The sequence below is a fragment of the Brassica napus genome, chromosome C7, assembly GCF_020379485.1.
Source record: "Brassica napus cultivar Da-Ae chromosome C7, Da-Ae, whole genome shotgun sequence".
Classification (NCBI taxonomy): Eukaryota; Viridiplantae; Streptophyta; class Magnoliopsida; order Brassicales; family Brassicaceae; genus Brassica; species Brassica napus.
This window is the reverse complement of record NC_063450.1, coordinates 35,004,929-35,029,910: the sequence shown is the minus strand read 5'-3', so window position 1 is coordinate 35,029,910 and position 24,982 is coordinate 35,004,929. Positions and strand designations below refer to the sequence as shown.

Below are 24,982 nucleotides of genomic sequence, written 5' to 3'. Positions count from 1 at the left end.
TATTATTTGTATATTATGTAATATCATTTGTTAAACTGAACAATCTAACAACACATCGCTCTGCTGAATACTCCCAAACATTAGGTTGGCTAAAGAAATACCTAGTTAACAACTTTTGGATCCACCAAAAAAGCTTTAGTATCCACAAAAAAAAAGCTTTTGTACCCACCGTGACGTTTTACTCCTAAACAAGAGTTTTAGCCGAACACCACAAATATTTGAACAATCAATTTTGGTTTGATATTTTCAACCTTTATCTTTTGTTTTACAATTAGATAATTTCAACTTGCCAAGTTGCATTGTTTAATTATTTACAATTTAGACAAATACGTCGTGAAGCAGAAGCCGCCACGGAGAGTTTAAATGCAACAAAATGTTTTCAATGTCTCCGGCATGTCATGCAAAAATGGAACCTCTTCTCTTTTTCACTATATTTATTTTTAAAACATGCATTACTAGTTTAATGCAAAATTCACTTACATTTTTAATACTTTTTTTCCGATAAAACGTTAATATCATATAATATGAAAAAAAGATCTTACAAAGTTGTAATTCTAAAGAAAACACGTTCGAGACAAAAAAAAAAAAAAAAAAAAAACAAGGAAACATTTTTAATACTCCTGTAGATAATTTCGTGTAATATTATTTGTGTCCCATTCACATGTTTTCGATATGATGAAAGCCAATTAAACCAAAAAGGTATACTACTATCCTGTGTCACGCCTTTCGTCAATTTCTTTTCACTGTGTATTATTTTAACTTTTTTTTCTCATACCGCCGCTTGTCTACGTATTCGGGGGTATAAAATAACGATCTACTACCTCCTAAGTGGCAATTTCTGAAATGTAAAACATGCTCGCGTACTGTTATATGCAGACTTGGTGAGAACATACGGTAGAACTCCATTATTAATATTCGATAAATTAATAAAAATTATAAATTATTAAATTTTCTGGTTTTCATAAAATAAAATATAAAATAATAAATAATAAATCAAGTCCTCTTAACCAAATGATAAAAAGGCTACAGGTGGAATTTATGGCCTGAGATCGAGTAGCATTGACTATAATAAATCATGGATTTTATTCACTTTTACTCATGGTTTATAAGTGTTTTAATATATATTTACTACGATATAGAGTCTATTTAGAGTATTTACAGGTTCAAAGATGATTTGGAAGAATGAGGTGATTTTAGTATCTTTTGGAGCCTTTTGAATGCAGAGCTGCACATACGCGTCAGATGTTTAACTATGTATAAAGACCTTCCCACCGTCAGATTGAACTCATCTTTTTAACACAAGATAGATATTTGAGTTAGCTTTCCAATCCACCGGTTCGAGGTCAATCAGCATCCTGTAGCAGACGTTATGCATGTTTTACTGAAGAGTTGTCAGTCTGCCTCGCGAGATGAAGCTGTCGAGGAGATGAAGGACTGTCGATCGACGGTGCACCCTTGCCATCGATGCCATCGATCGACGGTGATGCCGCTGAGCATATTTTATGACCGGCTGAAGCCCAGAAGCAACCACAAATTACCATAATACATTTGGACGACCTAAAACCCTATTTATGTGTTTTCTAAGCCATTGTTGACGGCTACGCTATCTACGTTTTCTTTTATTCTTGTTCTAGGTTAGGCGCGAAAGGAGGAACTCCTTCAGAGTCCTCCCGGAACTCCTTTGGTTTTTATATCTATTCTATTGCAGTTTTATATCTATTCATCATCTATGATTTTTGTGACAAACTTCATGCTTGAATAGATCCACCTGTTATGTTTACGGTTCAAATAAGTTATGAGGGATTAGCCCCAAATATATAATTGCTAGGTTGTGATATTCATCAAGAGGGTGTTCTTACTGCTTGTGTTTTAGAGTCGCGAACTAGAACCCTGATCTTAGTTACATTAGACACAAGTGATAGTTTGGTCTTTTCTCTGAATAAATCCTCATTGAACTAGGATTACTAGAAACAAGTGATAACTGATTTAGGAACCCTAGTGAGTATTTTATCAACCCGCGCGCAAAGCTTGCTAGAAGCGTGTCGATCGATATTCCAATAGAATAACCGATCAACGTCGTGAAAGGTGTATCGATCGATATTCCTCTAGAATCATCGATCGAAACTTTCTAATTGATCGACAAAAGATAGTTGAGATCATTAGATCTAGTCAATAGACGAATCTAGAAAGCGAGAGCCGATAGATTTGTTCTTAATTGTTGAGCTATTTAATATCTTGCATACAATAATTAGTCTTTATATCATTATAATCCTGATTACCTGAATATAAATCCTAGATCTAGCAACCATCCTTCCATCAAAATTCAATCAATCAGCCGAGCAACTAGATCTAGCAACCATCATTCCATCAAACCTCAATCAATCAGTCGAGCAACTGCCTTGCTCACCAATGCAATTTACATTAAAACTATTAGCCTAGCTTAATCATATAACTATTAGATCTATTGTGCATCCTAGCTCCCTGTGAATTCGATCCCTAAGTACTTCAACTCGACCTCTTATTTGAGAGAGTATAAATCACTCATTAGGGTAATTTGAGTGATATCAGATCACCTAACCGAGTTTTAAATGGATTTAATCGTCCACCCATATCTGAATGCAAGATCTTGTGAAACTAGTCTTGAACCTAAAAAACTTTTGGGATCTCCACGGTTATAAAAAAAAGACATAATTTAATAAAATAATAATATAGTAATATTTAGAAAACTCTTAAGTAAATATATGATCTCATTAAATCAGAAATTAATAATTACCATATATATAAATTTTATATAAACATAAACAAAACTTTTTGTTGTGTATTTTTCTTTAAAGGAAATTTCATCTCTAATTTTTTTTTAGTTTTATATAGTTACATATAAATGTAAATTTGTATTCTATGATATGTATTCATCATACCTAAAATATACAAATAATCTAATTAAATAGTTAAATTACAAATCTATAAACTTTTAACCAATATATAATATCATGAATGAAGTGTTTTTTTTTTCATTTTATACATTATTTTTCTTAATATAAATCTAAAGAAGGAAATTCTCTTAAATTAATAACTCTACAAACTAATAAATTTTTGTAGTCTTAACGTTATTAATTTATAGAGTTTCCACTGTATATTAATAGAAGCTACTAAGATCATTTACATTGGTTTACATAATTTAACATTTTCTTTTTGTTCTTAAACATTTCATATTCAACGTTCATTTAATTTTAACATATATAATAATTTTCTTTAATAATTTTTAACATCTTGCCACACCATTTTCAATTCATATTTTTATTTTTATAATTTAACAATTACATATTAATATTAATTTTTTATAGTAACGAATGTAAATAACTAAAATAACATAGTTTTTAATGAACTTTATTTTATTTTGTATTTACATTCTTAACTAACTTCTGACCTTTACAATAGATTTAAATTTTGATTTTAAAATTGATATTTATTAGGATCTGAGTAGTTATACAAAAGTAAAAAAAAATTGGATGTTAAAATTATATTAAAAATGATGTTTTTCAAAATACAAACGATATAAGAATAATTTTATTTATAAATCAAAAATATTATAAATTTGATTTATATTTTATTTTTTAAAAATACTGTACTATTAAATAATTGACGGAGATAAGCATCATAAAATTTTGTGCAATAAATAAAAACTAGAGTAATTGCAGTGTACCCATTAGACTTATTGCCAAATTAGCTCTATGCACATCGACAATTTTTTCTTTTTTTTTATACACACGTCTATTGACCATTATACCCCTACACATGGTCAGATATATATTTTCGTTATTTCTAAGGCAACCCAAGCGATGTGCATGTCCTTCTGATTACCAATATCACACTAAACCTCATTTGTCAGATAAGTTGATTTATTTTCTTATTTTTATAAAGCCCCGTAACTAAAATCACCCCCTGCTTAATCCGCTATATATTCCGTCCTTGGCTGATCAATGTTCTATCAGAACCAGAATTCCTAAAGCCATCATCTTAGAGAACATGGACCGGTGATAGAAGAAGGCTAGATTCAAATCGTTGATTTGGTATAATCCATAAATTATTTTTTCTAAAGTTTAATTCTTTTTACTGTAACGTTAAGTCATTGATGAATTTTTTGTTCCTCTTTCTTCTGTTGTTTTACATAATGATTAGGAAGTTGATGAAGATGAGAACAAAGAGAGAGTGATGAAAGAGAAACGTGGATTTCTTCTGCTTACTTTTTTTTTTTTCTGTTACTTAACTTTATTGCTAATGAATAATGGATAATGCTAAATTTTGTATTTGTGTGTTGGATATTAGTTTAGCTTAGTCGGATAATGTAAAATTTATATGTGTTAAAAAGTTCATATACGATCGAATTAGCCTGTAAACAAAGGAAAAATGATGAACTTTGATTTGTGTTTGGATATTAGTTGACTTGTAAACAATATTATTGACCCGATAAACATAATACCAAAAGTTACATTTTAATATAAATATTTTAACCGGCTAACATATCTAATAACATATAACAATTCATGTATCCAATATATTTATTATTTGTAACAATTTATGTTTTATTCTAGTCATCTAAATTTATTGTTGGCTAGCTAAAATATATACAATACTGTATAACAATTATCTTTTCCGTCCTATTTGATATAAAAAAAAAGTCAAAACGTTTTAATATAGTTATAACTATTTTTCATGTATTTTCGAATTAACCGTCGAGATTCATTGTTATACAGCTAACATATTGAATAACATATAGCAATTTATATATATGGTATATCTAATAATTTATATTAATTTATCTTTTAGGTTAGTCTTTTAAATTCATTGTTCGACTGATAATATACATAATACTGTTTAACAATTAGTTTATCCATCACATCTAATGTAAATACTATATCAAATTAGTTCTAGTGTTTAATTCAATAACGTAGCATAGTTAGGTGGAAAGCAAACTAGTTAAATCCATCATTTCACGTGTTTGCATCCCTAAAGAAACTAGTTTAATGGCAAAACAGTAAATAACTCGTCTTTTTCTTTTAGTTGTGAAAATCTTCTGCAACTTTCACCACGGGTTTCATCGTACATTTTGGTCTATTTCCCCCCCCCATACAATCTTCTGCAATTTGATTCGCCCAAACTACCTTTCTAGCTTCATGTAATAGGAGCGAGGGCTTATGCCCTAACACAATCATTACAAAACCCCATAGCTTCTAACCTACTTACCGTTCTTATTTTCCTATGCATCTAAGGACGGCTTGGTCATTTCGCATCTTCCACTTGCAATTTTCGGTCCACACAATTCTTCTGTTGGGTATTTATCTAATTTGCCAATCTTCTATAGATATTGGGCCAATTTACTCAAACTAAACAAGTGAATTTTATCTGGATGTGTGACTACGTGTGTGTAAAAGTACACATTCAACTTTTTTTCTATTCAAAACCAATTATATGGTATTAATGGCTCTTTTTTTTCAACAAGTTAAATAAATTTAATTTGTCTGAATCCACTTAATCACCCTTCCAAATTCAATATTATCATTTGCATCACTTTATTAATTCAAGTACTACATTGTTAATGGTTTACAAAATTGTTTTTGTTTTTAGAAATTGTTTTTCTTTCTTTCTGGTTTCTTCAAAGCCAATTTGTTATTCATCCAAATGTATTACAGCCATAGTTATCAACCTAAGTTATCTTAACATGTGTATATTCAAATTGAACACTAAAAAGTTTAAACATAATATGTAAAGGAATAAACTTTCAATGCACTGTGGGTCTGATTGGCAATGACTCCAGTTTTAAAAATTTTGCTGTAGAAAAAAATCTGTAAATTTTTGTTGTGGCTTTAGATTTTATTGCTGTAGAATTTTATGGAAAGCTCTAAAAAATTGCTCTGGATTTTTGGTTCTACAGAACATTTGTACAGGTGTAAATTATTTCAAGAGCTATGATTTGAAATTTTTTATTAAAAATTGATTAGTGTAAACTTAATACAGTAAAAATAAATAGAACTGTGGACAGCACCTACAGCTACTACCGATCATATCCTATAGCGTTACTTTCTCCCGAATTAAACATCAATTTATAATTTTTAAAAAGAGAGCAAAACTGTAACACCTTTTAGCAATGGATTAAAGATGGGCCCGTTCCTCACCTGCATTAAACTGCAGCTAATTGTTTTAAATCCATCGTAAAATAATTTTGCCGTAGCTTAATCTCCCTTTAGTGCGAAATGCGAATGTTTAAATTTCTGCTCTTATTTCAAAGACTCATTCATAACTTTGAGAATGATCTAGCTTTTAACCACAATGTCTTCCTATTACGTTAAATGAGTTTTTAACTTGAATTGGCAATGAATTTGACCATATCTTTCTTCAGATTTCTTCCAACTTTTTTAGTCAATCTCTAGACTATAAATATTTCCACCTTTTCTGTTTGTGGAGTTTTCAGTTTGATTGTTCAAAAGAAAAGATTTCTACATGGCAAGATGTTTAGATTATTTATCAAAGATTTGGGCTATATATATATATATATATAACCTGAAGTCAACGAGATATATGATCCCAAACTATGACAGTGGATTGATTTTGTTAATACATGGGCCATTTGTCAACTTATGAAACTGATTGGGGTTTTCACTTGGGCCGCACTAAAGTAACCTATCACCATTTTTTGTTCACCAACTTTGGCACATGCATCCTTTTCCCGTACTTCTAAATCCCAATTGCTACATCATATTGTTCTCCCGATCTCATTCTCTATTCGTCATAAACTGAACAAACATATCAACTGGTTCAAATCATCTAAAGAATTGGTGTGTTGCTATTCGGTTCGTATGTATGAACAAACAAGTCATGGGTCCATCTTAAATTTTAAATTTTTGTGGACATATCATATAAATGTACTCGTTTTTTTTCTTCAAAATATATATAAAGGAACAAATGCACTTAGATGCCATGTCATATTTGCATATTGTTTGTTTAAAAGGAACAAAGGCACGTGATATTTAAAAGTCTATTGGTTCAGCTCATAAAGAGAGTTGTCTCACCAAACTTGGAATATATCAAAGCGTTGGATCAGTTCACTTCTTTTTAATTATTTATTTTCATATGACCTAATTTAGTTACGAGTTTTAGATCGAACCAGGTTCGGCTTAGACAGGGAGGCGGCCGCGCCGGGTCCAATCCGTTGTCCTCCTATTTCTTAATAGATAAGGGCTCGATTTTTTTAAAAAATACATGTATTTTAATATTAAAAATAAGAAAAGGGGTCAAAATTTTTTTTATATAAAAGTATTTTTTATTTTCATAGATTTATTTTTATAAATACTTCTGATATTTTGAAAAAAAAAAATATCTATCTGATTTTTTAAAGAAAATAATAGTTTAGAAATAATTTTTTTTTTTGCCTCAGGGGCCCATGACACCATTGAGCTCGCCCTGAATCGAACTGTTCCTTTAAGTCTTTGCATCATTGGGGCTGTTCGTTTCTCCTGCTCCATTTATGTGATCCATCCAAATGATTCATCCAAATTTTAGTAGCAATTCGTTTCTCCATCCAGATGAGTCATCTAGAGATGAGTCATCTTGATGGATTTTATGTTTGTTTCTTTATTTTTATTTCCATCTAGATGAGTTTAATAAACGAATTAGAAATATACTCTTGTTTTGATTTAATGATATGTTTAATATTAATTTTAACTATATTAATTTTATTATTTAGTATAAATATATATTTACACTGGCATTAATTTTAAAATTAGCATTTCACATTTCTAAATTTTTATTTCATATAAATTTATTTATTTTTGTTAAAATTTGCATTAAATTTAACTACAACTATAACTTTTAATAAAACTCAAATTTGAATAAACTTCCAAACAACTATAAAAAGTTTTGATGTGAAAGTGCATTTTTGTGGTTTGATGAAAAAATATGGTTTGGCGGGAAATAACTTTTTTACGAGAAAATTGCGATTTTGGGGAAAAATGTGTTTTGTGGTTTTGGCGGAAAAATGTGTTTCATAGTTTTGGTAGAAAAATGTTTTTTTGTGGTTTTGTCGTTTTTCACGAGTGATAAAATGATATTAGGTTTGAGTTTGTAATTTGTTAATTACATGAGGGTATAATAGACATTATACCATTTTGACAGACTCATCTCCATCCAGATGATCCAATTTGGATCAGCCATCTGATTTTCAAAATTAAGTTTAAATTTTTAAAACTCATTCAAATGAACCATCCAGATGACTTGTACTTTTAATGTCTAAACGAACAAAACTCTGTCTTCACTCAAATGGATGGTCTAGATGGAGAAACGAACGGGCTTATTGTCTATGAGATGGATCATCAAAGCGAGAGCCGTGCCTCAGTGTTACAAATTGAAACATTGGCTTAGGGAATTTAATTTTCTAAAAATAATAAAGGGCATATTTTTATAGTTTCATCTACTTAAACTTAATTAATAAAAATAGAAAAGAAATGTTTAAAAGTTGAAAGCTTTATGATAATTAGAATAAAAAACAAGAGTATATTATAAATTACGATTTAGCAACCAAAATGGTATATAATATTTTTATTTGTTAATAAATAATACCATAAAAATTTGGTTGTGTCATATAAAAATTTGTTTGATTTGAATATTCTATACTCGTAAGCATGTTGTATAAAATATTAAACTTTTTAATCAATTTATTTATCTAATAGGATTGGTTAAAAGTTTTAAATTTTATTTAATAATTATTTTGAAAAACTTATAACTAAAATTTGTTTAGTAGTTTAAATTTTAATTGTTTTTACTATATAAACTAACAATGTAATATTTTATAACTAAGTTAAGGCATATTATTTTTAATCGCTTAGGACAGTTCTAAATGCCCGCATGGCACTGATCACAGCCTCATGGACCCTCTAACTTATAGTGTTCCATATCATGACATTATTTTTATGTTCATATTTAAAAATGGGAAAATTAGAAGATTGGGCAACTTTTAAGTTTGAATTAGAAATTTGGGCAAGCCCATGTTTTAATTAGGTTGTTGGGCAACCTAGTAGGAGAGAGAAGAAAAAGTTTACAGTTTTAACTTTTTTGCCCAACAATCTTGAGCTGAAATTCGTGGGATCAGGCTGTCTTTTGCCCAGAAAAACTTGCCTCAGGAATACCGACACACACGCGCCAGATGTGCGTGTAAGAGACGAATTGAATATTATATTATTTTAATTTCAGAAGGAAACATGGTATTGGGCTTCGTTTTTGGGCTATTTGACCCCAAAACTTGAAGGCCTTATATGTGATGATTTCTCGCGGGAAACAACGGCTCCAAAGTGGACGAATGATCATTAATGACTGGTGACTTTGGAAAACATGTGTTCCACTTTATTTTATTAATTAAAAACAGGGCAACTATTAATTATTTAATACAAAAACGTACGAACCCTATCTCTTTGCCTGTCTCCTTGTTGAGGAGTAAAAAAGGCTACCGAACAAGGGAACTTGAGGCAGCGAATTTTACACACAGAGGCATGAGCTGCATCCGATATGGTGAGGGAGGAAAGGGTATGGCGGTTGGTGGGTGTTCTGTATCTAGCATTGAAGGTAAATCATATATAAGCCGTACACCATTGCATTTATGACATTATAGTTATTGCTGAAATCATTTATTACAGATTTGAGGGTGTTCGGAATTCAGGTGTTTTTTTGTGCGAAACTATATTTATTGCTTCTGATTAGCACATTGAATTTTTAAATAAATTTATGTTTTTTTTTTCGTAGGTGTTCACGATTCATACATCGTTGTAATCTCTGGACGGTGGATTATGTACGACACTGGTGACTGGGATTTTAAACTTGATAGCGACCGTATGGAGAGGGCTGTCTATGCGAAGTTGATAACTTCTGTTGAAGACTTGAAGCGAGCCATTATTGAGTCATACGGTCCAGTTGGAATGTCTGTTGCCGTTGAGATGTCATATTGGCTTGGTGAACACGGATCTTGTGCTGTTGGTGAAAGAGAAGCTCCTGTTCAAATTTCCAAAGATAAGGATTTCGACTTGTTTACTTCGGCACGTAAGGTGGACAAGTACATCAACGTATTTGTCACATTCAAAGAGGAAATAGATGGGAAAATCCATTTTCTGAGGCCAATGGGGAATCTTTTGAAGTCCAAAGAAGTTGCCAGCAGCAACGAAATGCAAGTTGGGAGTACGTCTGCTGATGTGCACACCCGGAATGAAGTTAATGACGGTGAGACTGATTTGACCGAAGATGAAATAATTCTGATGGGAGTTGCGGAAATTGAAGCAGTTTATGCCTCAAATGGTTTTGGGATGCGTGAAGTGGATGGAACTGCATGTGAAGTTCAAAATAAAGTGGAGACGACTGAAGATGCTGCGTTAGGGGAAGGCGAAGATGCCGACGATGAGGATTATGATTACAATTTATGGCATGATTTTGTTGGACGAAATTGCGAATGGGACGATGATAAAGATGAGGATGGAGGGGTAGGTGGTGGTGGTCGAACGAACGTTGCATATGGAGGTGTACGTGGTGAGGTGGTGACTAAAACGAGGAGTGGATGAACTAATCCTTCTTCAAACAAAGGCAGTGGTTCATCTACAAACAAACAGCGTACCGCAAACCCACCATCAACTTTTGAAGATTACGTAGATGAGGGTAGAGATTACATAGGCTCATCTAGGATTTCGATGGAGAATATTGAAGAAGCAAGTAACAATTTAGGTGTCAAGTCAAGTGATCAAGTGGCCGACACTGAGAATCAATCAGATCCAAATCAAGAAGAGGACCCAATTTTGGACAACAGCTCCCAAATGTTGGTTCTCCAGACTCCTCCAAAGCCGTTCAACATGCATACTCGGGAAGTTGACGACATTGATGATTTCGTTGGGCAGGTCCCTCAATGTGTTTTGTCTAGACCGACACATGATACATCTGATGGAGAAGACGAGGATGACGACTTTGTCGAACCGGTACCTCAGTGTGTTTCGGATGGTCAGACACATGAAACCCTGGTTGGAGAAGACGAGGATGACGACTTTATCGAACCGGTACCTCAGTCTCGAAGCCGTGAGGAAGACGCAAGAAGACGTCGTGAAAAGGATAAGGCTGATGACGAATCACTCATGAAATCCGTTAGAGAGGTTGAGCTATATGGATTTGAGGATGTAGAAGCTTCGTCTAACAACGAAGCAGTTAACGATTATACCGTCGATGATATTGACTTCACTCTAGCAGATGCTGATATGTACACTGGGAAGCTATTCAGTAGCAAGCAAGAATTCAAGATCAGTTTGCACATTTATGCCTTAAAGCAGGTGTTCAGGTTCAAGTTCCACAAACATGCGTTTAACTACGTCGCAGCGAAATGCATTGATAAAAACTGCAAATTTTATGTTATGGCTAAGCAATTGGGGGAATCTTCGACATATCAGGTGAGGAAGGCGCAACTGAAGCATGTCTGCACATCTGATGCTAAAGCGCAATGTAAGAAACATGCGACGTCGAAAGTAATAGATGCACTAATGAGATCGAAGTATGAAAGGCTCCAAGCTGGATCGCGCGCATCTGAATTACCCGAGATGCTCCGGAGTGAGTTCTTGTTTACGACCACATATTGGAAATGTTGGAAAGCAAAAGAGTTAGCAACTGTGGCTGCACAAGGAACAGAAGAGAGCTCTTACAAGCTCCTGCCGAAATATTTTTTTGTTGTAAAGTATGCAAATCCTGGGTCCATTACTAATATCAAAACTGAAAAAGATGATAAGAGTTAGGCAAGGTTTAAGTACGCGTTCATGGTGCTGAAAGCTTGCATTGACGGGTGGAAGCATCTACGAAAGGTTATTGTGGTGGATGGTACTCATATGTTTGGGAAGTACAAAGGGTGTTTACTAACTGCAAGTGGGCAAGATGACAATTTTCAGGTATTCCCTATAGCGTTTGCTGTTGTAGACAATGAAACAAACGAGTCTTGGAGTTGGTTTTTTGAGAAGCTGACAGAGATCGTAGAAGATGGCCCCGATTTATCTATTGTGTCTGATAGAGCAAATCAAATATGTGTTGCTAAAGATAAGTGGTATCCTCTTTCACACCATGGGTGCTGCCTCGTACACCTACAGAGAAACGTCGACGCAAAATTAAAGAAAAGGAATCAGAAGCAAATGGTTGGCAGGGCAGCCGAGGTATTCAAGGTATCCCACTTTAAGAGACTTTACGCGGAGATCAAACTTACAGATAAGCGCTGTTGGGATTATCTTGAGAAGATCGATCCTATACATTGGACAAGGTCACACTTTGAGGGCGAGCGGTACAATCTAATGAGCTCGAATATAGCTGAGTCTCTCAACAAAGCACTAGTTCCTGCGCGCGATTCCCCGATAATGGCGCTATTTGAGTTCATCAGACGCATGATTAGTCGTTGGTTTGTGAGTAGAAAGTTTCCTACTTCATTTCATATGGTCTAATCAGTCGGAGATTTAATTCTACCGAGGAGTCGCAACGATTTAATTCGCATGGTTTAAACCGAGGAGTAGTAATGGAACGCCGCGTCTGTTACCAAAAAATTAATTAATTATTTTCGTAATATATATACTACTCTGTTGTCATTTAATATCTTTTTCATCTTTCTAAACACATTCTCTGCAAACCTCTTTCTCTGCAAAACTCTTTCATTCCAAAAATGGTGTCTGATATCAGCCAGGGCAAAATGACCGTCGCAAAATACAAACGATTCTTTTACAGTTTGCCTATAGTCGGCGAACGCACCGAGCAACAGTTGATCCTGTTGGCCAAGGCCGGTTTGAAGGAAGAGATCCACGATGGTCTGGAAACTGAGGAGTTCGCCACACTCGAGGCCCTGTTCGAGGAGGCGGAGGAAGTCGAGGAGGGGTTAAAGGAAACACCTCCATCCAGCCCTCGCAAACGCCGCCGCACAAGCCCCGATCACCGCAGTAGCAATCGTGCTCGCAAGGCGGAGAGAAAAGGTGACCCGGAGGATGAGGGTTATGGATACCCCGGCGAAGAAGAGACGGGGTTAAAGGACGATGAAGAAGGTGACTACTGGGAGTGGATGCAGATGGACACGGAAGTGGATGACGACGCTTCCGACTGGACCGACGACACATTGGGTTCTGGGCAGGTCAGGATAGACAAATACCCAGACAGCTCCGGCACCGACTCCAGCACCTCCGACTCCGACTAGGAACCTCCTCCTCTTTTAATATTATTAAATATTTTGAATTTTATTGTTTTTTGTAATTATGTTGATCTCTTTTTTTTTTTGAACTCTTTTTTTTTTTGAACTCTTTATTATATTATATAATAAAATTAATGATTTCTGTTTATTATTGCTGTCTTTTTATGCATGTTTAATATTAGTAAAATTAGGAATTGCTAATTATACGAATACTGACAGTATACGAATACTGACGGTATACGAATACTAACGGTATTCGAATACTGACGTTATTCGAATACTGACGTTATTCGAATACTGACAGTATACGAATACTGACGGTATACGAATACTAACGGTATACGAATACTGACGGTATACGAATACTGACGGTATACGAATACTGACGGTATTCGAATACTGACGGTATACGAATACTGACGGTATTCGAATACTGACGGTATACGAATACTCACGGTATACGAATACTAACGGTATTCGAATACTAACGGTATTCGAATACTAATGGTATTCGAATACTAACGGTATTCGAATACTGACGGTATACGAATACTCACGGTATACGAATACTGACGGTATTCGAATACTTAAGGTCTATGTATACTGACGGTATTCGAATACTTAAGGTCTACGAATAATTCCATTAATTACTCACTTTTATTACTTAACATTCATAACTAGGGATGTCAAATGGACTGAAACCTATTAAGTCCAAATTAGATGGACTAAAACCATTTGGACATGGACGTCCAATTTGGAATGGTTTATGGTTCTATTTGGAAGGGTCTGTTTTGGAATGGTCTTTTTTGTGTTTGGACAATTTGGACTAGGTACAATTTTGACTTAAGATTAATGTCCAATAAACTGCTTTGTCCAAAGGATATACCCATTGGACATAGACAGTCCAATTGACATCTCTATTCATAATTCCATTAATATTTATATTTACTCATTTTTCATTGATTAAACGGTATACGAATACTGAAGGTATACGAATACTGAAGGTATACGAGAGAAAACATATAACATTGACGAATACTTTAGGTCCACGAGAGAAAACAGATAACATTGACGAATACTTAAGGTATACGAATACTTAAGGTCTACGAATACTTAAGCTATACGATAGAAAACAGATAACATCGAGGATAACATAAATAAAGTCCTAGAGGATGTGAGAAATGTTGCAGCATATCCAAAATAGCCTGCAGTTTTTACAAGAACCTTCAAAATCGACTGTGTAATCATGGCCATAAAGGCAGCTTGGTGACTTGATTACCTCATCATCCGGAAATTTGAAAGATGCACCATATCTGTTCATGTATGGCGCTCCAAATGATATCATTCGCCACTCTAGATCAGCTCCCAGTCCAACTATCGCATCCGAACGAAGGTCATAGTGATTAGCTTCGAACTGCTGAAACAGTTTACTGGCTTCCTTGTCATTGCCAATACACACGTTGAAAATGCCGACTGCTAAAGTTGATAAATCATGATTTGGGACATTTGGTTGCAATATTCTAATACATTTCTCAGGACCTACGATCAGTGCTGTATAGAGCCCTTCATAGTAGATAGCGTTTGTGTTGCCAGCTGTTACGCACTTAATGAAAAACTCTCGAAACTGACCACCAGTGCAGATTTGACATGTTGCAAAGGTGACCATTGGCCGAACATTACACTTCCTTAAGACGGAGGGTTCGTGGACAAGTGCATAACCGCGTTTCCCAGCCCGCAAAATACCACCAATATAGTAGAATGAATCCGCTCCCACCATCTCTATTATTTTACACAAAATTTCTTCTGGAAGATTGGGGATGTTTAGAGATGCCATACTATTGAGTTCTATTGGAGATGTTTATCAGAAGCATTGAATATGTATATATAGAATAAAGAAATAAACAAAGGAGTCTTATGAGTTAGTAGGAAAGTTATTGTCCCCTCCCACATTTTGTACCTAACACACTCAGAGAAATAGTTATTGCAATCAATTTTTAAATTTTACACTAATACTTATTAAATGAAACAGTAAAAACACCAACTACTTCTGAAATTGTTTTCCTTTGAAACAAATAACTAACACACTATGGTGAGATCTTGCATGGATATTATACTTTAATAACCCTAAACCTTAAACCCTAAACCCTAAACACTAAACCTTAAACCCTAAACCCTAAATATATAAGAAATACGATATAAAACCTTCAAAGATAAACTGATCTGTTTGAATTATAGTGTCTGGATGAATGAAAAGATACAATAACCGTTAACAATTCGGTTTAACAAACGAAATGAAGCAGGCAGTATACACGTCTTCAACCATCGTTTTGAACTTTTGCGTTTCCAATAAATTCTTCATAGGTATCCATCGCGTATTTCTGACGGAATATGTCCACCTTTTTGTCATCGATCTGCCCCATATCCTCATAGGAGTATCCCGCTGCATGCATTTCCAGAAATTTGACCGCGCATGGTCCACAGTCGCCAGACCTTTCGTTGAAGTAAATATTGTCTGGACGCACCCATGAAAATGCTTGGTCTTCTTCAGGATGACTACTATCAGAAGGAGGCGAAAACGCAGCTAAGACATGAGGCAATGCGCGTAGAAGATAAGCCATGTACTTGTTCACCTCATTATCGGACTCATTAAGGGGAATGTTCCAGTCCAAAATCTCCACTTGTCTGCATGTCAAGTTGATCACAAGACCAACCCAATGATCTTTTCCCCACATCATTGGGGCGTACACCCTGTCCACATCAACCAACAACACCTTCTTGTCATTCCGACGCGGCGTTTTTCCGGTGAAACTGAAACTGACAAGCCCTCCCCAGTTGAATCCCAATTTATCTGAGGCCTTCTCGAACTCTGCGAACTTTGATATGATGCCCGCAATACTGAAGTAGTCTACAAATCTGCACCTCCGACTCAGATAATTGTGTCCATGTCGCCTTACTAGCATACTAATTAGCACAGAAATGTGCTGAAAAATATGTACAAACCATTAGAAAAATATGTACAAACCACTTAAATAAAACGGATTAAGTTCTGATGAATGGAATACCTCGGTACTGACCCAATTTGTTGGCCTCGCCAACGACAGGAAGAACTTATTTGAGACATGGATCCCAATAACAATTTCGAATTCCCTTAAATTTGAGAACAAACCAAAAGTCAATATTAAACATTTGACAGTCCAAGAAATTTATACAGTATATCCAAACAACTTACTGTGCCGGTTTCTCGCGGAGAATTGAGTGAAACTCTTGAAACTGCGCTTTCTCCAAGTCTGCTAAGGGCGTATATTTGGGTTTCTTGCAGCTTTGGAAAAGCTTCTTCAATCTCTTGTCTGGGGTGTACACTCCTCCAATCTTTGTTGAACGTCTCGGAATACGCTTCGTCTGGAGGTCATTTTTTTTGGTTGAGCTTATTGGAATACATTTCCCTTCTAGCTCTGCTTTTTTTAATGACCTAGTCAGATATCGACTCAGCTTCGAATTCCCAACGTCTGGTGTGCGACATTCAGTCATCGGATCATCTTCTGGCGGTGTCTTGTAATCTTCAGAATTTGTCGGTGACGCTTTACCACCTTGTTCCTCCGGCGGAAGGACGTAAGATTCAGGATGAGACCAAACGGTAAGCATCCTACAAGTGTTCTCCTGTGGATCTTTATAGACATTGTCACTCCGTGTCTCCTTTTCAACCTCTTCTGCTAACAAATTTAGCCCTGATATTGGAGACTCATCTCCCCCCTCGCCCTGACAACGTTCAGATATACCTCATTCAAATACTTCGATTCAGATGTAGTTTAACATTAAAATACCTAATCAACATAATCTGTACACCTGGCAAAATTATCTGAACACTTGACTAACTAATATGAATACCTCTGATCTCTCACCTGAAAACTATCAAACAGATCAGTATACCTGACTACTTAAGCTGAACACCTCTTAAATTAACCTGAATACCAGACCAAACAAATGAGTATTCCTGTAAACCTCATAAATTAACATGAATACCTGAACTATTAACCAGAATACCAGACCAAACAAATCAGTATTCCTGTACACCTCAAAAATTAGTCTGAATACCTTAACTAAATAACCTGAATACCTGACCAAACAAATCAGCATTCCTGTACACCTCACTATCTTAAACGAACAACTGATAATCTACGCTGAATACCTAGCCAAACCAAGCTGAACAGCAAAACATAATATATCTAGAGCCTATAAATTCATTGTTATAATCTATTTACCTCCAACGGTTCTGGGAGAGTCGGTTTTGCTGGCTTTGATACAATTTCTGGTCCAATCGGCGTTGAAACATCGACTTCTGGAATGTTTGCCGACTTCGAGAAAGAGGGGCCTTCGCCCGCCATTGAATCTACCTACACATTGAATTTTCCTCAAAAAAGTTAGACCGGGATTCAGGCATTGTTTATCATTAAAAATTGTAGGAGCAGTTTGATTACCTTTTCCCAGAAGCGAGCATTTGGCGTACAACCATCACAATGATTATCATGCATTCTCATCGTCTCATCGTCGCTAAACCCATCGCCGTTGTTCTTCTTGTGTTTCTTACTATCAGACCAAAATATTTCAGCTATATCATTACCATCACCACTGAACGGACGTCGCTTCTTTGGACCTTCCATGCCGGTAGGGTCAGCGTGACTGTTGTCTCTGTTTGTTTTACCGGCTGCTGTGTTTTGCGGAACCGTGAACGAGCCTCCCCTATCATGATGCAACCAGCCAAAAATCTCGTTCCGCAATTTACCCAACTGCGTTTTCAGTTCAACTCGTATCCACTCTTTCAGCTCTTGCTCCTTATCTGATAAGTTTCCTGGTTCAGCATGTTTACATATCCCACGACGAGGTCGAATAGGACGCTGAGGCGCCTGAGTCGAACTTCCAGGTTCATCACATGCTTTCCCAAACCGATTAGACGGCTTTTGACACTTCTTTTTGACACCAACACCTTCAGCCTTTTCGGCTGGCTTCAGAGGTGGAAGGGATGAATCACCTCCTCTAATGTCTGTTGCTTTGAACTCGTGCCCTTCCCGCATTCGACGAACTAAGTTATCTATTTGGGGATCGATTACTTCTTTCTTCCACTTTGGATCCCCACCTTCATCTGGGATTGAATACGTAACAATAACCTCAAACAAAGAACACAAACATTCATAAGTACACAAAGTTTGAGCGTCTTAACTTCTGTTTTGCAAATAAGATAGACAACAGCATTGTACCTCAGTTTGAGTTTCCACCAGAAGTATGTCTTCAAAATTCAGAAGTGCATTTGTTGAGTCGCATCCTTCTGGTTCTTGCAAGAAAGAAGTTGTTTTATTAGGTTCGGGAATTTTCTCAAGCAATGAGGGGATAGCTTTAAAAGCAAAAAGTTGCAGCGCCAGAGGGAACCCATAACACGCTGTTGACTGCTGTTTCAAACGAAGGCGCATGACCGAAAGGAATTTATCCATTTTAGAAGGATCAGAAGGTTGAGGTGGTCTCAATCTAGACAGAGTGCTGACGAATGCCTCTCTCCCCCATGGATATTGAAGAAATGATCTGGTGTCTTCCAGCATCTCGACGTAAGCAGGCGTCACACGAAGAAGTTTGTGACCACAAACCAGGAGCCCATCTACAAGCGCAATGAGAGCTAGTGGCAACCGCTTCCACTCAGGAAGACTAGGCTGTTCAAGCATACGAAGAACATATGGTACAGTCACGTCTTCATCTTCAGTTTCAAACAACTCTTTCCACATACGTCCAGGTGTGGCATCGATAGATTCTGACCCGTTTCCAACTTTTTCCCTTTCAGGCTCGCATTTCAGCCCCGTGATGTCTCCGAACTCACGCAGAGAAAAGCGTAGTGGCTTGTCTGCAAACAAGAACCAGAGCTCATATATGCGCATCGTAACCAGCTGACGGCTGAGGAGAGAATGTACAAGTTTCGCAGAGTTTGAGCAGCGCGATACAAGTAAGTGGAACAGAGCTCCAAACTGACTTCCTAGCATACAATTCATTTCAGGGGAGCCTCTTAGCAACTTCACTAACGATCCAATGATACTCGCCTTTGAATAGATGTTCAGTCGAGGTTTGCCAGGATAGCAATTACGTGCGAACAGTCTTTCCGGGAAAGTCGGCGTGGTGACAATAAATTCCGGCTCGGTGGATGCAGCTTCTTCTTGGTCGGTGGATGCAGGGTCCTCTAGTTCGGACTCCGTGCTAGATATTGAAATACAATGACCAAATCCAGACATTTACCCAACGCTTTATTTTTAAAAACTTTTTCCAAAGAATTTCACAGCGAAGCTTAGCGAAAGGAGATACCTGCATAACGAGACGCAGTTTTGCCTAGTCGGGGAATTTTCTTGGGATTTGCTTCTCTATCACTGGCGCATTGACTACGAGTCACCCTCCTCGAGGGCGTTACGCTGGAGGGGGATACCATGCCGATCTGGGTACAGTCGAGAGTGGTTCTTATGTGAGATTCTTCTTATGTTTGGTTCTCGATTGCAGCTGTTTAGAGGTGATTCTGGTATATTTTGATATAAGGGATGTTTTGGTTTTTCTAATTTCCTTCTTTTTTATTCTTTTATTAGGTCTTTTTTTATTTTTAAATAAAAAATCAAGAGGTGGCACGGTCGTAATACCAAGAACCACGCGCGCCCTCTGTCGACATTTCACAAGTCTGGAAAAGGCGATTCGCCCAATCTTCTAATTTAAACTCGAGGTTACCCAACTCCCTAATATCAAACTTGCAATTTGCCCAATTTGCCCAATTTGCCAATTTTTTCTTTAAAAATCGGTCCCAAACGTATTGCGATTATGAACCTAAAACTTTATAAAGTAAGAACACAAAGAAAGACGATGTCAGTATGTCACCGAAGATATCTACTACAACATTCACACATTTATTCATTTTAAAAATAATTTGAATATGGGTACAACATTAATTATTATAAAAACATAATGTAAAGAGCCAATTAGGTAGAATGACGGAAACGCGCCGGCGGACGGAAACGCGCCGGCGGACGGAAACGCGCCGGCGGACGGAAACGCGCCGGCGGACGGAGACGCGCCAGAGGCGAGTGCGGTGGAGACGCTCGGCGGTGGAGGCGGAGAATCCGGAGGCGAGTGCGGCGGAGGAAAAGGAAGGGGAGAGGAATGGGCTCGTAGCCGTCGGACTCGGATCATCTCCGCCACTTCGCAGTTTCCGCGACGTCGCCGTCTCCGCCGGACGGTGTGGGCATTGCCGTCAATTCCTCCAAGAGATCTGCGACGCGTCGGAGATCAAACTCATAATCACCTATCCGAACGCTACCGCAGATTCCGACGCCGAGGGAGCAACTTGCCGCACAGATCAAGTCCTGAGGATCTTCTCGATAAAGACTTCCCTCTCATCCTCGAGCTTCGCGATAACAACCTAACGATCTCGGATCGCGATCCAATCTCCAACGGAAACACCGATTCCGCCGTGGAATTGAAACGTGCGGCTCTTGCGGCGGCAAACAGATCGTACGCGCCGTATAGTTTGTGTCCGTCGGGTGTTTCGCTTGTGGTGGTGAAGAAGATGATAGTTGTGGGATACGGGAAGGAGGTAGGGGTATTAGAGTCATTGAATTTTTAGCATAGTGTCGAATGGTAGATCCTTAATTATACAATGCAAATACTAAATAATTAATCTAAGTAACTAGCATACTTATGGAATGGAATATATAATTACCGTTTTATTTTATTTCTGCAGGTATGAGTTGGTCTTCCACTTTCCTTGATTTATGACAAAAGCAGTCTACTCATGTGTTACTGACTCAATGACCAATTTGTTTTACCATTTTCAAATGTGAATGAAATCTACCTTTGTTCGTTAAAGTATATTTATATCAATATTTAATAATTATTGTGGTCTCTAAAGTTTATTGATATTTTTCTGTAGTGAAGTTTGAATATATGATCCATGATGCAACCAAAGGAAAAACATGAATGCGAACAGCAAAAGAAACCCGATAAATATGAAAGGTTATCAAAATACGACTACACATTATTCAACATCGAACATATATCATCTACGTACTACGTTGAAAAGAAAAAAAAACATATATCATCTACAAACGAGGCAACAACCATACACTATCCTTTTTTTTTCACTATCCACCAACTACTATGCACTATTGACCAATAATCACAGGTATCATCGGTTAATATGCAACTTTCATTAAATGTTTATAACTATTTTATTACAAAGAAATAAATAAAACTTATCTAGTTTGCTACATTTTAATTTATTTTATGATACTTCATTGTTGTAAAACAAATAGCAAAATTATGGTCATAAATCATAATTTAGTAATCTATTATTTTAATTTTTATTGAAGTTTCAATAAATCTACCAAAAATAAAGATTTTTTTTTTCTTCAAAGCATCAACTAAAGCAAATATTAATCATACACTTAAATATAATAATATGTTTTAAATATAAAAACCTGAAAACCTTAAATCTTTTTCTTCTTGTCAAAAAACGTTAAATCCTAAAATATATACATATATAATAAAAACAATACAAATTTATCACTGCAATAGAATTTATATCACTAAATAAAATACTAATTATATAATAAAATATCATATTAATCTCAACTAATAGATAAGTGAAATAAATAAAAAATCAAATGGTAACAGTTTATTAGTTATTTCGTTATTTCACCAAAACAAAATAATTTCTAAAAGAAAAGAGAACAGTGCCGCTGTGTAGGATTTAATATTTACATGTATCTAAGGCCATCTGCATTGAGGGTTTTAAACTCAGGTTCACACGCTTCCCAAAACATAAAAGGTGAACTCAGAGTCTTGCAGGTTCACGCATAAGAGACGGGTTCACAACTATTTCGTGGGTCCCACGACGCGTGGCGGCCCGCGATTGGTTGGGCTTTTTACTTATTTTTTCTTTTTTTAAAAAAAAAAAAAATCAAAAAAAAAAAAATAATAATAAAAAATTAAATTGGTGAACCCCATCTAAGTTTCAACTAATGCAGATGCCCTAAGCCTCTCAGCTTTATTGAGAGCTCAGAGATGAAGAAACTCAAATTTTGCAATTATATAAATATGATGAATTTAATATCATATAAATTTTGTTTTTAGAGTAATAAAACACCAACGTTGGGTCTAGTAGGCCCACTAAAAGAAAGCCCATCAAGAAAAGAATACTTCCACGCTTGAATTTTTCGAGCCAAGGCAAAGCGGACAAACTCGCACAGAACCGTCGCAACCTTTACAGAGGATCAAATGCCGACACGGTAAAGCCAGCACCGTCGCCGATCGCCGCCAACAAATCCTACAACTCGGTCCGGTTAATTCAAGTCGATCGGGATCAACGTAAGCCGATTCAGCGTCTTCGGCTTCATCCACACCGTCTACGCTTCCTGAATTTGGTTCCGCAACTGTAACTCCGCCGCCGTGAGCTACGGCTTGCTGCAATCGAGCTTGTAAAGTCGTGGCTTCGGCTTCTTTCGAGGCCGCTCTCGCCTGCCAAGCACGTGACTCCGTCTCGATCTGCATCGCACGTGACTCAAGCTCTGCATGACGACGCGTAGCTTTCTCGATCTCTGCTTCTTTCTCTCTTAATCTCCGTCTAACTGATTCTTCCGTCGTTTTTAGAAGCTCACGATAGTGCCTCTCGCTGTTTTCTGCTAACATGCGTCTCAGCTGCTCGTCCTTACAAATTAAAAAAATATAAAAATCAGTAATTTTAAAAAACTTTTCGGAAAATTCAAAAATCATAACTAAATTAAAAAAAAAACACTCACCTGGGTCTGAAGAAACATATCTAATTCATCCGATTGTCGTTTGATTTCTCCGGCGATATCTTCGTTTATCATCGGAAAAGATGATGATGATGGCGGTTGTTCTCGATTCTGCGACTGTCCCTGAGACAAACGAAGACCGGTGGATACTATATTAGGAGTTTGTCTACGGCTGATAAACTGCGGCGGAGTTGACGGCGGAGGGTTCATCGGAGACGTCATGTTTTCTAAATCAATCACTTCTCTGGCTCGCTTTCTTGTATTAACCCCTGTTTTTACCGACCAAACGCTAAACCGATTAATTTCTTGTGATAAACCGGTTAATTTTTCATACAACCCATTTGGAGTTAAGAAGTCAAACCAGTGGTGATGGACGGAAACTGAGACTTTTGCAGCTCCGGCGAAAAATCATTCCCTTCTTGTCCGTTTCTGAGATATCGAAACATCAAACGTTTGAGAACATACATATGTGTATAAAGAGAGAGAGAGAGTACCTGTTGAGGAACATAGTAGGATGATGGTGATGAGTTTGAACCGCCATGAACAAATGAATCTTTAATATGTATATAAATCACACAAAAGATATGTATGTGTCTACGGTTGCATCGGACATGGTGATGACGAAAGTGGTGAAGATTGGAACTTTGCTTTTGTTTTGTTGAAGAAATATATTATTTTAAAAAAATTTGAGAAAGATAAATGGTGAAGAGGAGGAGGAGGAATGGAATGAAATGGAAGTTTTTTAAGGGAAGGCTTTTAAAGTCTCCGTATATGCACATAGTAAGCATGATTCTCATTGATTACTAACCCAATGTTGAATACTTGAATCGCATCTACATTTTTTTACTTTTCTTTTTTATGGGTATATTTCGTTTTTAGATCTTTTATGCTTTTGTAGATTCGTCCATATTAGCAACTTTTTATAAAATGTTACTTATTGAAATAAAAAATGCAACTAGTTGTAAGTATCACAATTTAATCTTTTATATATAAGTTGGAAGAGCGACAGATTTACAATTAAAATTCTTTTCTTTTTGGGTTAAAATTCACGAATCACATTTTGGCCTGTTTCTTGTTTCTAGTAAGACCGAAATAACAAAATGCAAATACCTTTTCCTATACATATGTTGGTTAAATGGTTAAATCACATATGCTAGTATACAACATTTTTTTTTACTTTATAAACTAAATAATTGTAATAATTACACTTATCATCAAGATTTACAAAACTTTTATCTATCTTTGTCATAATTAACATATATATATATATATATTGAAATTCTCTTGGCATGCTTTCTTTCTTTTTCTCTCGAGAAGACTCTGTGTCGTGTTTGCTCATTGCGCTGATATCAAACAGTATAGTCTTTTCTTTCTAAAAGATATTCAAGTATCGTGTTCTTGTAGCATTATTTCTTTTGTTTTTGTCCGTCTTCCAACAAACTATTTATTTCAAAATTTACCATGTTTTTTTTGGGAAAGGGTTTGCTAAAAATTCACCATGTGAAGATTTTTTAAAATTGTTTTCAAACAAAAAAAATTGTTTAAGCCCAGTAGAAAACAAATTATAAATGAAATTATTTGTTCGGCAAGAAAGAAAATGTCGTATTATTCATTTTTGTTTTACTAAATGCAGTTCATATTATTCAATACTGTGAAATTCAAATTATATTACTATTACATTTAATTGAATTTAATGAAATTATGGCATTGCAGGTGACTGACTTTCTCGATAATAAAGACATGCTATATATTTGCGCGCCAAAACACACACACATCGCATGTATATATGTGTGTATGTATATATCGTTGGGTTTTGTACATTATTCATGATGGAACAGAAATCTATCAACTAAACAATTTCACTAAACAAAGATAATCAACAAGTTTTATAAAAAAAAACTGCAAGTTATGAGCGTGTAATATATTATATAGATATTAGGTAGGTTGTTGC

The 24,982-nt window shown here is 35.9% G+C and overlaps 2 protein-coding genes across 3 annotated transcripts; one reads left to right on the top strand and one right to left on the bottom strand.

The window, feature by feature from the left end:
- Positions 1 to 11,825: 11,825 nt before the first annotated feature.
- Positions 11,826 to 12,494, top strand: LOC125590577. The gene has a single exon (XM_048764188.1). The coding sequence runs from the start codon at positions 11,826 to 11,828 to the stop codon at positions 12,492 to 12,494; it is 669 nt and encodes a 222-aa protein (XP_048620145.1).
- Positions 12,495 to 22,303: 9,809 nt separating this feature from the next.
- Positions 22,304 to 23,897, bottom strand: LOC106406996 (BOI-related E3 ubiquitin-protein ligase 1). 2 transcript variants are annotated; one of them, XM_048762593.1, is made up of 4 exons: positions 23,526 to 23,897; positions 23,393 to 23,460; positions 23,035 to 23,300; positions 22,304 to 22,933 (listed from the first exon to the last, which is right to left on the bottom strand). In XM_048762593.1, the coding sequence occupies exons 1-4, from the start codon at positions 23,570 to 23,572 to the stop codon at positions 22,421 to 22,423; spliced, it is 894 nt and encodes a 297-aa protein (XP_048618550.1). In that variant the 5' UTR covers positions 23,573 to 23,897; the 3' UTR covers positions 22,304 to 22,420. The 2 variants fall into 2 exon arrangements, with proteins under 2 accessions (XP_048618550.1, XP_013703225.1); XM_013847771.3 differs by having other exon boundaries at positions 22,304 to 22,942; positions 23,526 to 23,842.
- Positions 23,898 to 24,982: the final 1,085 nt, after the last annotated feature.

Excerpts from the sequence above, each read along its gene's own strand:
- LOC106406996 (XM_013847771.3), bottom strand. The coding sequence starts at position 23,572 with ATGGCGGTTCAAACTCATCACCATCATCCTACTATGTTCCTCAACAG. Across the intron at positions 23,461-23,525 it reads CCTACTATGTTCCTCAACAG|AAACGGACAAGAAGGGAATG; the intron begins GTACTCTCTCTC and ends TCGATATCTCAG. Across the intron at positions 22,943-23,034 it reads ATATGTTTCTTCAGACCCAG|GACGAGCAGCTGAGACGCAT; the intron begins GTGAGTGTTTTT and ends TTAATTTGTAAG.
- LOC125590577 (XM_048764188.1), top strand. The coding sequence starts at position 11,826 with ATGGTGCTGAAAGCTTGCATTGACGGGTGGAAGCATCTACGAAAGGTT.